Source organism: Necator americanus, chromosome I, assembly GCF_031761385.1.
Source record: "Necator americanus strain Aroian chromosome I, whole genome shotgun sequence".
Lineage (NCBI taxonomy): Eukaryota > Metazoa > Nematoda > Chromadorea > Rhabditida > Ancylostomatidae > Necator > Necator americanus.
Window position 1 is genome coordinate 3,218,882 of NC_087371.1, and position 12,299 is coordinate 3,231,180.

The 12,299-nt window shown below is 40.8% G+C and overlaps 3 protein-coding genes across 4 annotated transcripts; all 3 read right to left on the bottom strand.

Moving 5' to 3' along the window:
* Positions 1-585: 585 nt before the first annotated feature.
* RB195_004343 (uncharacterized protein) lies at positions 586-1,269 on the bottom strand (the record flags this gene model as incomplete). The annotated part of the gene is made up of 1 exon (XM_064182146.1): positions 586-1,269. The coding sequence occupies one exon, from the start codon at positions 1,267-1,269 to the stop codon at positions 586-588; it is 684 nt and encodes a 227-aa protein (XP_064033413.1).
* A 146-nt stretch (positions 1,270-1,415) lies between these two features.
* On the bottom strand, positions 1,416-2,134 carry RB195_004344 (uncharacterized protein; the record flags this gene model as incomplete). Its single annotated transcript, XM_064182147.1, has 2 exons — positions 1,416-1,892; positions 1,946-2,134. 2 exons carry the CDS (start codon positions 2,132-2,134, stop codon positions 1,416-1,418), a joined length of 666 nt encoding a protein of 221 aa, XP_064033414.1.
* Positions 2,135-7,367: 5,233 nt separating this feature from the next.
* RB195_004345 (uncharacterized protein) lies at positions 7,368-9,377 on the bottom strand (the record flags this gene model as incomplete). Of its 2 annotated transcripts, XM_064182148.1 has the most annotated exons (8): positions 7,368-7,442; positions 8,255-8,359; positions 8,476-8,568; positions 8,625-8,714; positions 8,773-8,864; positions 8,976-9,105; positions 9,183-9,278; positions 9,351-9,377. In XM_064182148.1, the coding sequence occupies 8 exons, from the start codon at positions 9,375-9,377 to the stop codon at positions 7,368-7,370; spliced, it is 708 nt and encodes a 235-aa protein (XP_064033416.1). The 2 variants fall into 2 exon arrangements, with proteins under 2 accessions (XP_064033416.1, XP_064033415.1); XM_064182149.1 differs by lacking the exons at positions 8,255-8,359; positions 8,476-8,568; positions 8,625-8,714.
* Between the last annotated feature and the right edge of the window lie 2,922 nt (positions 9,378-12,299).

A 12,299-nucleotide genomic window follows, 5' to 3' on the forward strand; every position in this document is an offset into this window, starting at 1 on the left:
TACACGTTGAGAAGAGATAGCAAGAATTGAAACATTGCTGAAAATGGTCTGAAATAGAACTGGAAGATAGTTGATTTCGCCTGCTTTTATAGTGGTCCTCTTTTATAGCGGTCCTGAGTAGTTGAAACAGCTTGGAAAATTACATTAGTCATGCTTATGAACAAACATGTACTGGTCTCTTTGAGCTAACCGAATTGACTTCAATGATAATTATGATATTGGAAATGAATCGCGAAAAAGCTTATCAGAAATGTTGACTTCCATTTTCTACTTAGCATGTAGATCTAAGACCAATTTTCAAATGATCTGTAAGCGCAAAGCCAGAAGTCACTGTATGTTTTTTACGATCCCGTCTATTGCAACGCGCTACCCTTGCTCGCGTAGCGTCCCTGTCTGAATTGATTTTCGACCAATCGCGGGGCGGAGGCGGCGTAAGAGGTGGAGCGTTGCAATAGATAGGGCCAGCATTCTGGAGGCGGCTGTTTGCAGTGATGCGGGGAGAGATGAGCAGAACTACTTGCATCTCCATAATCTATGACCCCGAATACGGATACTTAAGTACCTAGATACTTAGATGGCCCGTCTTCACAGGCTCCACCATCTCTTCCACTCGTTTCGTTCCCTTACGTATGTCATCCAAGATGTTCTCAAGCTTCGTGAGTGACGTTGACGAGGTCCTTGAGCTGTATCCAGCTGAGCTCTCAGCTTGTCCATCTGTGCAGCGAATACGTCACCCCATCTCGTTGGCTGTCCCCCTCGAGGGCGTTTAGCATCTCCTGGGATCCACTCTTGGGTTCTTCTAGTCCATCTATCGTCGATTCTTCTCATGATGTGACCGGCCCACCTATGCTTTGCTTTCGATATATATTCCGCTGGGTCGCGAAGACGGGACATTCCTCTTAATTCGGAGCTGCGAAGACCGGCTAGGTATTGTGCGCGCCGGTTAAACTTCAGAAGACATCTCTCAAGTTCTCTGTGGGTAGTAATTAGGTTCCTAGAAGTGGCAGCAGTGTCTGCCCACCTCTTCGCTGCGTAACAGAGCGCTGGGAGAACTGTCGAGTCGAACAGATAGGCACGAAGATCTTGGTCCGTTAGTTGGCCCGTGGCTTCCCTGACGGCTGCGAATGCTGCTCTCATTCTTCTATTCAGTTCTTCCTTCAAGTCGTTTTCCATGTTCATAGAGCGTCCGAGGTATACGTATGACAAAGGTTCCAGGATTGGGGAGTCTTCAAGTTGTACTCTTCCTTCCTCGCAGTAGGCGTTCTTCATGAACTGTGTCTTCTTTCTGTCTTATTCGCAGTCCCATTCTCCTCTCTGCTTGGTTCAATTCGTTGAGCATCCTTTCCGCTTCATTGGTACTGCTCGAAAAGAGAACGATGTTGTCCACAAAGCGTAGGTTCGAGAGAAATGTTCCATCAACACGTATGCCCCTTCCTTCCCAGGAAAGTGATCTCATTATCCATTGCAATGCAGCAGTGAACAGTTTCGGCGATACAGTATCGCCTTATCGTACCCCCTTCCAATGGGTATTTTGAGGGAGCGGTGGAAAAGCTGTATCTTCGTGGTCGATCGTAGCAATTGGCTAATGTCCTCACATACGAAGCTCCTACACTTTGATCGACCAGCGCTGACAGTATTGCGTTCGTTTCTACGCTGTCGAAGGCTTTCTCATAGTCGACGAAAGTTAGAACAAGGGACAGGAGGTATTCCCGGCAAACCTCCATGACCCTTGACACGGTTTGGATGTGGCCCAAGCAGCTGAGGATGATCTTGGTGAATACTTTGTATAACACGCTCAGCAAGCATATCGGACGGTAGTTCCGGAGGCGCTCACCTTTATTATGGACATGAACGGTTCGCGAGGTCTTCCACTGGTCTGGGTTCTTTTCTTTCTGAAAGTAGGATGTCATGTGCGCTGCTAAGATTACACGAAGTGGGTGGTCACCGGCCCGAAGAAAGTCCGCTGATATAAAATCAGGTCCGGGGCTGTGCCAAGTTGCATGCTTTTGATAGAGACTCGCACTTCCGAAGGGAGAATCCGTGGTGGAGCTTCACCAATGGTGATGATCGGGCTTGACACAGGAGTTGATGAACGGAAAAGGTTCGAGTGGTTCCTCCCGGTAGTGATTTCCATCTCACGACGAGAAGACGTACGAGTCCCGTCTTCGCTTAGTAAGGCTGTTAGCGAATTATTACAATTGCGGAGATCCCTGCGACACTTCTTTAGACTCGTTCTTTGTGCTGCTTGCAGAAGCTTCTTTTGCCTATTTCAAAAGATCCTCATCCCGTCCTAAAATTGTTTTGGACATGTACAAGTAAGTGCTGTGATGCACTATGCAAATAAGAATCGTAAGACGGCCAACTAGGCTATATCGAACAGATTCAAATCCCACCTTATTTTACTTTCCTTGGCAAACGCGGCGGCGTCTCTAATCTTCGATCGCCGACGTAGGGGAGAACTTCGAATCCCGTCCCTCATTTGCGTGAAACGGGATACCGGGATACTCCTAGCATCACTCTCTCAATTCTTCTCTCACCGCGTTTTCTTCCTGCTTGCGAAATGCCCAGGTCTCCGAAGTATAGGTCAAATATATCTATAGGGGAGAAAAAACAAGGCAGTTTCCCGCTGCGACTTTTATTAAAGCATTTTCTGCTGGACTTTGCTGGCCAGTTTCTCAACGTCCCTTATCTCATTTCAAAGAAACTGTGAAAACAAACAATGAATAGTAATCAATAAACTCCGAACTCAATTCCTCCTAGAGTATTTTGAGCAGCACTAAAAAGGTCGTTATTGATCCAGTTGCCCCGATTTCTTCACATTTCAGCGGATCATGAATTCAAACATCTCCTCGATTCAAACATCTCTCGCTGTCGAGGGTGGCTGCAAACACGAAACATCTGATGTTCAACTCTCTTGGTTTGCAGAAAAATGTCAACATACAAAATTTTTCTGAGCTAACCATGCGCGTAATACATTTATTTACTGAGCAGAACGAACCGGTGATCCTGCAGGTGTTTGCGGAAAAATGATTGACTCGGGCACTTTGTGATTGTCAAAAAGTTTGGAGAGGTATTTGTTCCAGTCAATTTCAACCACTGCAGTGCGATTTTATAATAATTCGATTACGAAGCTCTCAACATAAACAGATCTATTGTTTCATTTGTTTGTTTCACGGAAATCACTTCACGCCTTAACCTAAACCTAAGTCTACAATCGTAAATCGATATTTGTATGGTCAACCAGGGAAGATCACCGAGACCCCGATTCTCATTGCAGTTTGAAATCATCCTTTTTATTTCTAACATCCAAGATTTGCTGCTTTTATGCTCATTTTGTCAAAGAAATGTTCGGGTGTAGTGTAGCGGTTAGAGGTTCCGCTTCATGCACGATCGATCAGAGGCTCAAATCCGCCCTCGTATGAAGTGCTCACTAAGCCTTTCATCCCTCTGGGGTCGATAAATTGGTATCAGACTTGTCTAGAAGGATAAACACTGACTTGACACATCGGCTCGCAACCGCAAGTCATTGTGTAGACCAGTTACACGTTCGTAAACCTCAAGCGATTTTGAATTGAAGTGAACGTGTTGGCGCATAAGGCCTAGCGAATTGATTAACGTCAGAAACTTTATCCGTTATCCTTTAACTTTGTCAAGGAACAGTTCTGTGTATTTAGTTTCCTGTTCGGCCCTGTACTACGGAAATGGAAATATTCCGAAATATTCCGATAATTTGAATGGTTGTGGAAAGGCAATCGTGTAAATCTGATTATCACTTTTAATCGAAAGACTACGTCATACCCCTTGCAAAAAAAATCTACACCTACTCTTTCAGGTCAAATAAATGGGAAAATGCAAATTTTAAAGTTTTTTCCTTTGACATGTGTAAAAGTTAGAAGAGTCAGGAGACCCTAAAATACGATCATGCACAGTGCTCCTTATACTGTTGTTTCATTGATTTAATATTTTTGTCGACGTTGCTTTCTTGATTACTGTGAATTACAGTAAACTTTACATCCTTCGTCTTAAACTACCGTGAATACTATTAATGAATTCTTCACACAACGGCTTATCCTGTGCGTCTAGATGCTTAATGGTCATAAAGACGAAATTGTCGAAAAGTCAGGAAATAAACAAAGTTCAATTGAAATCTTATAGAGAGAAGAGGACAGTTCATGAAGACAGTTTGGAATATTTCCGTTTCCGTAGTACAGGGTCGAACAGGAGACTAAATACACGAAACTGTTCCTTGACAAAGTTAAAGGATAACGAATAAAGTTTCTGACGTTAATCAATTCGCTTGGCCTTATGCGTCACCACGTTCACTTCAATTCAGAATCATTTGAGGTTTACGAACGTGTAACTAGCCTACACAATGACTTGGTGAGCACTTCATCCGAGGGCGGATTCGAACCTCCGATCGTGCAGAAAGCGGAATCTCTAACCGCTACACTACACCCGCCCATTTCCTTGACAAAATGAGTGAGAATAGAGGTTTCGGTAATCTTCCCAGGTTGACCATACAAATATCGATATACGATCCCAGGCTTAGGTTTATGTTAAGGTGTAGAATGATTTCCGTGAAACAAACTTGCAAAACAATACTCCTGTTTGTGTTGAGAAATTCACAATCAACTTCTTATACAATCTCACTGGAGTAGTTAAAATTGATTGGAACCAATAGAACCAATGCCTCTATAAACTTTTTGACAATCACACAACGCCCGAGTCAATCATAAGCAAACACCTGCAGGATCGGGCGGGTGTAGTGTAGCGGTTAGAGGTTCCACTTTCTGCACGATCGATCGGAGGCTCGAATCCGCCTCATTTCTCATCAAGCCTTTCATCCCTCTGGGGTCGATAAATTGGTATCAGACTTGTCTAGAAGGATAAACACTGACTTGACACATCAGCTCGCAACCGCAAGTCATTGTGTAGACCAGTTACACGTTCGTAAACCTCAAGCGATTCTGAATTGAAGTGAACGTGTTGGCGCATAAGGCCTAGCGAATTGATTAACGTCAGAAACTTTATCCGTTATCCTTTAACCTTGTCAAGGAACAGTTCTGTGTATTTAGTTTCCTGTTCGGCCCTGTACTACGGAAACGGAAATATTCCGAACTGTCTTCATAAACTGTCCTCTTCTGTCTATAAGATTTCAATTGAACTTTTTTTATTTTCTGACGTTTCGACAATTTCGTCTTCATGACCATTAAGCATCTAGACGTACAGGATAAGTCATTGTACGAAGAATTCATTATCAGCATTTATGGTAATTTAAGACGAAGGATATAAAGGATACTGTAATGCATAGTAATCAAGAAAGCAACGTCGACAAAAATATTAAATCAATGAAACAACAGTATAAGGAGCACTGTGCATGGTCGTATTCTAGGATCTCCTGACTCTTCTAACTTTTACACATGTCAAAGGAAAAAATTTTAAAATTTGCATTTTCCCATTTATTTGACCTGAAAGAGTAGGTGTAGATTTTTTTTGCAAGGGGTATGACGTAGTCTTTCGATTAAAAGTGATAAACAGATAAACACGATTGCCTTTCCACAACCATTCAAATGATCCTACGCAGAGGATCATTCACACATCCCAACATTTTATAAATGAGTCTCTGTTAATATCCAAAAGAAACTTGGTGAAACGGAGGTAAGGCGATTTCTGATTCCCAAATTTTTTTTAGCTCTATGCCTACTTGTGTTTCAAACTATTCATCCTGTTCATTTTTTCCCTCTTCATTGTTTTCCCGACATCTATCAAACACAGATTGATTGAAGCTTCCAGCTGCCCTTCGATGTTAAGGTGGCCTGTGTTCTCATTTTTAGGGCGTTGAGAAGATGGACTGGAAAGGACTGGAAAAGCGACGTCAACAAAAATATTAATCCAATGATCCAACAGTATAAGGAGCACTGCGCATGACCGTATTCCAGAGTCTCCTGACTCTTCTAACTTTTACACATATCAATGGAAAAAGTTATAAATTTTACCTTTTCCCACTCCTAACCGACCTAAAAGTAGGTGGTGATGTTCTTGCAAGGGGGGATGACGTACTCTTTTGATTAAAAGTATCACAAACGGTGAATTCCGCTTTTACAGACCATTAAAAGAACTATCAGAGTTCCTTGATTTTCATGAACAGGAGTGTATTACAGATAAACACGATTGCCTTTCCACAACCATTCAAATGGTCTTACGCAGAGGATCATCCACACATCCAGACATTTTATAAATTAGCTTCTGTTAATATGCAAAAGAAACTTAGTGTAATAAGAGGATGGTGATTTCTTACTCCTAAATTGCTTTTTAGCTCTATGCCCACTTGCGTTTCAAACTATTCATCATGTTCATTTTGTTTTTCCTATTCATTGTTTTCTCGACACCTATCAAACACAGACTGACTAGAACTTCCCGTTGTCTTTTGATGTTTACGGAGACTGTGTACTCATTTTTAGAGCGTTGAGAAGATGGAGTTGAATAGCCAGCAAAAAAGTGCAGTAATGAATAATAATGTGTTTGTTTTACCTTGTTAGGACTCTTTACGAGGTTGGATGGTGGGCAGGAATGGCCAGAAGAAAAAATGAAATAGTAAACGTAGTGTAGTGTAGCTAGCGGCAACGATCGACGTGAGACCAAACGAACAAGGTGGCTAGCTGTGTTTAGTACGAGAGTGACTAGCAATGTTCTCAGTATCGAATGAAGGATGTTTGGGAATTTTCAATTTTTCATGAACGGTGGTGATAAGAATTCTATCTTGCCAAGAGATTAGCGATCCTTTTCACACAAAGTTTGCAAACAATTTGTAGAAGAAACCTGCTGCTTGTTGCTTCAGAACCAGACTGCCCAGCTAGATGAGCTTGGACTGCTGATACGTCAATTCAAGAACTGTTTTACAAAGTTGATGCTTGAAATCGTTCATTTGCTGTGATTGTGAGCATCTAGCATAAATCACATGATTTTTTGCATATCCTTTCTTTTATGAGTTCTGAATAATGGATGTCTTTGCAAAAGTTTTTCAGCTTCAACATTTCGAGAGACAGCTGAAAAAAAACGACAACTGTGAAATGCTAAGAATCTAGAAGTAGTAGTACAGGAAAGTACATGTCGTTCATCATCGTTACAATCAGAGCTTGCCTCTGGTTTTTTCGTTGTACTTCCAGTTGTCAGTTGTCATAGGATGTGATCACGGGAACGATGTGATCGTTTGATACTAAGGTGACGTTTTTATCTTCTGGAGCGCAGAACCTAAACTCTCAGCTAAGAAACCTATTTAGTAGCGTTCATATGCCTTGAAAACTAATAATGTCTGACCTGTAACCAGTAAGGCGAAGTTCTTTATGAGTTTTAACTTTGACTCCAGCTTAAGGACAGCCATCAATTGCATGCCCTGGTGTGAAGCTTTCGATCTTAACTTCAACCCGAGACTCGTTTGGTGCCTTAAGAATTGAATTTTAGTAGGATGCACTACATTTGACTTGGTAAAAGTGGTGAACCTGGATCCAATAGTAGCACTTTGAAAAGTCCTCCCCTATTTGAGTGTTGATGTTAGCCAACCGTATCTGTGAGAGTTTTTTACTCTTTAGTCGCATTTAGCACTTGACCGCGTCCGGTTGGCTAAATATTGTTCTTGAAAAACAGATCTGAGTATGTAGGAGTATCCAAGATGAACATTTTCTTTTTGGTCACAAAGATCACCGCCGAATCCACTTGGACAAACGCATTTTGTGCAGTCACGAGGACTAGGGAAACCATTCATTTCACATTTTGCGGATGTCTCTGGCTTCCATTTTTCTGTGTAAGATAAATGAGGTGTAAGATGAATATACATGGAAAAAAACTGTATAGGTTCACAAACTTAGACCTTACTCAGATATTCGTAGAGTTTGTCCATCATAAGTAACTCGTAGAAGGAAATGAAAGGTGACCTTAAGGTCCGTGCATACAGTTGGTCCTTTGGAACCATCGTGGGCTTGTTGTTGTGAGATTCACTGCAAAAGCGATGAATTTCTTTGAAGCTACCACCGTGGACATCAACTTTCAATAACTAACTATATATATATATATATCCATATATAAATATATATATATATCCATAATGCATTGTGCTTCCGTAGTCGTACGTAAGATCGAAGTCATAATTGGTGGTTTTCGTTTCTTTTGTGAACTGACTAAGCTAATCCTTCTGTAATTTTAATTCCTCGAGCTCTAATATATTCTCTTTATTTGAGAAGTAGCCAAACCCGATTACCGTAATATTTTCTGTGTCCAATCTGATGAAGCTATCGCGGTCCTGTCTTGATTGAGTATGCAAAAATCCAAGAGCATAACCTATTTCGTGAGCAGCTGTACCAACCTGCATTACCACTCTTAAGCAGTTGTGATCCTCTAACTGATCATTCTTTCACTGATGATACGTTGATGCAAAGTAGTTTGGCAGCAATTTTGATCTTACACTTATAGTATCACTACCTTTCCTGAGAGATAGTTCTTGTTGCGGTCTGTGAATTCTATCGACGTAGAACCAACAACCGGTTTGAACAAAAACTTGAATTTTGCGTTTTTCTGTAATGTCAGCATCAAATGGCGTCTAGGAAGAGACATACTTCCATTTGTCACACCTCTTCGGTTTTCATCTTCGCGGAAGTTGATACATGTGTAATTTTCCCACATTTGGTCACCTTTTTTGAAAACAGTTTGAACTTTTGGAGCTGAAAGTCGTCATAAAACGCTTAGCATTTATCTCCCTAAGATCTGTAAATTACTTACTCGCATTGCTGTGGAAGAAATAGTAGACTCCTTTCCTCCATGTTGTTTTGGGATATCCAAAGTCGAGGAGTGCTTGGCGTTTTTGTCGTCTTCTGTACTTGGTGACTTTGCCGTTTTTTTTCTGCTAATGCTTTTTGGATGTCCTCTTTGATGTCTTCTAAATGATTTCTTTAAAAGTATATATTAGCAAGAATAATGCAAACCCAGATGGGTATCCAACTCCGTTAGCATCATGTCGTCTTGATACGCTCCCGATGTATGGTCCATCATATTGATTTCCAGAATGTCATCGCCAGAAGAACTAACATGATCTTCTTTCACATCAATAATATTCTGAAGTTTAGTGTAAAGCGGATCGGAAAGAAAGCAGCCAAGAACAGCATTAGCTAATGATTTCTGAACTCTGTTACCTTTTCTTTTTCTTTTAATTTTTCCAATTTTTCATCGATCATTTTGAGTATTTCTTCTATATCAGCTCTATGTTCTTTTAGCATCTCGTCAATACTCTTGAAAACTAGTCTAAATTTCCTCCTATTTTGACATCACTAAATCTCCGAGACGGCTCTGCTGATGCAGACCAAGAATAAGAGAAGAGTAATCTCCATCCTGAAAAATTTTCAATTCTTCTGAACTTCTCACGTTGAGAAGAGGTAGCAAGAGTTGAAACATTACTGTCAATGGTATGAAATAGAAGTTGATTATTGTTCTTGATTTCGCCTTCTTTTATAGTTCTGCCCTTATGCCCATATCGGCTCCAGGTAGTTGATCTTTCGAACTTCCAATTTTCGAATGATCTGAAGACGCAAAAGGAGAAGTTATTGTATAGGCCAACACGCGTTTCAAAACATCAACAATCATCCTCCCAAGTGGGTTGGTACGACAGCAGTGAATTTGCCTCTCAAAGGCAGCATACCACGAATCTGAGGTGGTACGATTTCAGGTGGAGTATTCGTATACGGGGTCGTAGATTATGGAGACCGGGGTGGTTCCGCTCATCTCTCCCTGCATCGCTGCTAGCAGCCGCCCCGTGACCACTCTTTTGTACGACCCCATCTATTGCAGCGCGCCACCCTTGCACGCGTTGCGTCCCTTACTGCTTATCGGGGCAGTCTGAATTGATTTTCGACGAATAGCGGGGCGGAGGCGGCGCAAGTGGTGGAGCGTTGCAATAGGTGGCGCCAGCATTCTGGAGGCGGCTGTTTGCATTGATGCAGGGAGAGATGAGCGGAACCACTCCCGTCTTCATAATCTACGACCCCGTATACGGATAATCCACCTGAAATCTGTACCACCTCAGATTCGTGGTATGCTGCCTTTGACTTTTTCTTTTTTTCTGTGGAAAGAAAGAAAACGTGTAGTACACGTACCTACGAGAACGGAAAAGTGTAGAACACGTACCTGCCAGTTTAGAATATTGCACTCGTTCTCTACACTCTCAGCGATCTAAGAAGAGCGAGGATAATCGTTTGTGTAATTGTGAGATTTCTATCGTATTGATTGGTGTTCAATGTGTTGATCTGCGCGGAATCAGTAGCAGGACATTTTAAAAATCACTGCCATTACTGAAATCCTTATCTTATACTTCTTTGAATTTTGGTTCTAAGAAATACTAACACGTTATGTAGTCTTCGAAACTACAACCAAATTTCACTTAAAGCTTATCTTTTCGAAGGTAATAAACAATGAACTGTTATATGCTGAACATCTGAAAGGAATCGAATTCAACTACTCATTCAACTAGTTCTTTTTTTTAGCTTTTTTGTTTGGGCTGGTGTTTTTTTCAAAAGAATTTGCATGATGTAGAAACGTTGGGGTTTCCTAGGCAAGGCAGTTTCCCGCTGCGACTTTTATTAAAGCATTTTCTGCTGGGCTTTCCTGCTCAGTTTCTCAACGCTCCTTACCTTATTTCAAAGAATCTGTAAAAACAAACAATGAATAGTAGTGGATAAACTCCGAACTCAGTTTCTCCTAGAGTACTTTGAGCAGCATCAAAAAAGTCGTTATTGATCCGGTTGCCCCGATTTCTTCACGTTTCAGTGAACGACGAATTCAAATATCTCCTCGAATCGTTTTTTGCATCGCTGCGGCGGTTGGCTGAAAACACCAAACATCTGACGTTCAACTCTCATGTTTTGCAGAAAAATGTCAACATACAGAATTTTTCTGAGCTAACCATGCACAATACATTTATTTAGTAAGCAGAATAAACCGGTGATTCTGCAGGTGTTTGCGGAAAAATGATCGACTCGAGCACTGTGTGATTGTCAAAGAGTTTATACAGGTATTGATTCCAATCAGCTACAAGTACTCCAGTGAGATTGTATAAGAAGTTGATTGTAAATTTCTCAACATAAACAGGACTATTGTTTTGCACGTTTGTATCACGGAAATCACTCTACACATTAACCTAAACCTAAGCCTGGAATCGTATATCAATATTTGTCATGGTCGACTTGGGAAGATTACCGAGACCTCTTTTCTCATTGCAGTTTGAAATTATCCTTTTTTATTTATAACATTTAACATCTGCCTTTATGCTCATTTTGTCGAGGAAATGAGCGGGTGCAGTGTACACGTTCGTGAACCTCAAACGATTCTGAATTGAAGTGAACGTGGGCGCATCCTAAGCGGATTGATTCGCGTCAGAAACTTCATTCTTTATCCTTTAACTTTGTCAAGGAACAGTTTCGTGTATTTAGTTTTCTGTTCGGCCGAAACGGAAATATTCCGAACTGTCTTCATGCTTTGTTCTTCTGCCTAAGAGATTTCAATTAAACTTTGTTTATTTCCTGACGTTTCGACAATTTCGTCTTCATGGACCATTAAGCATCTAGACGTACAGGATAAGTCGTTTTACGGAGAATTAATTACTAATATTCATGGTAATCTAAGACGAACGATGTAAAGTTTACTGTAATGCATAGTAATCAAGAAAACAAAAAAAATAACAGTCAACAGTAAAAAATATTAAACCAATGAACCAACACTACAACTAGCACTGTGCACAACTGTATTTCAGAGTCTCCTGACTCTTTTAGTTTCTACTCATATCTAGGGAAAAAACTATAAAAATTGCCTTTTCCCATTTACTTGACCTGAAAGAGTAGGTGTAAATGTTCTTGCAAGGGGGGATGACGTAGTATTTTGATCAAAAGTGTCACAAGTGATGAATTCCGCTTTTCCGGTCTTTAATTAATTATTTTGTCAAAAACGTTTTCGTTGACTGTACCTCTCTATCAACGTTCCTTGATTGTCATGAAGAGAAGCGTATCATAGATAAGTACGATTGCTTTTCTACAACTATTTAAACAATCTTATGAAAAGGATCATCACCACATCTAGAAATTTTATAGGTGAGTTTCTGTTAATACCCAAAAGAAACTTGATGAAACGAGACGAAGGTGATTTCTAATTCCCAAATTTTTTCGAACTCTACGCCCACATGTTTTTCGAACTGTTCATCCTGTTCATTTTGCTTTTTCCTTTTCATTGTTTTCTCGACATCCATCAAACACAGATTGGCTGGA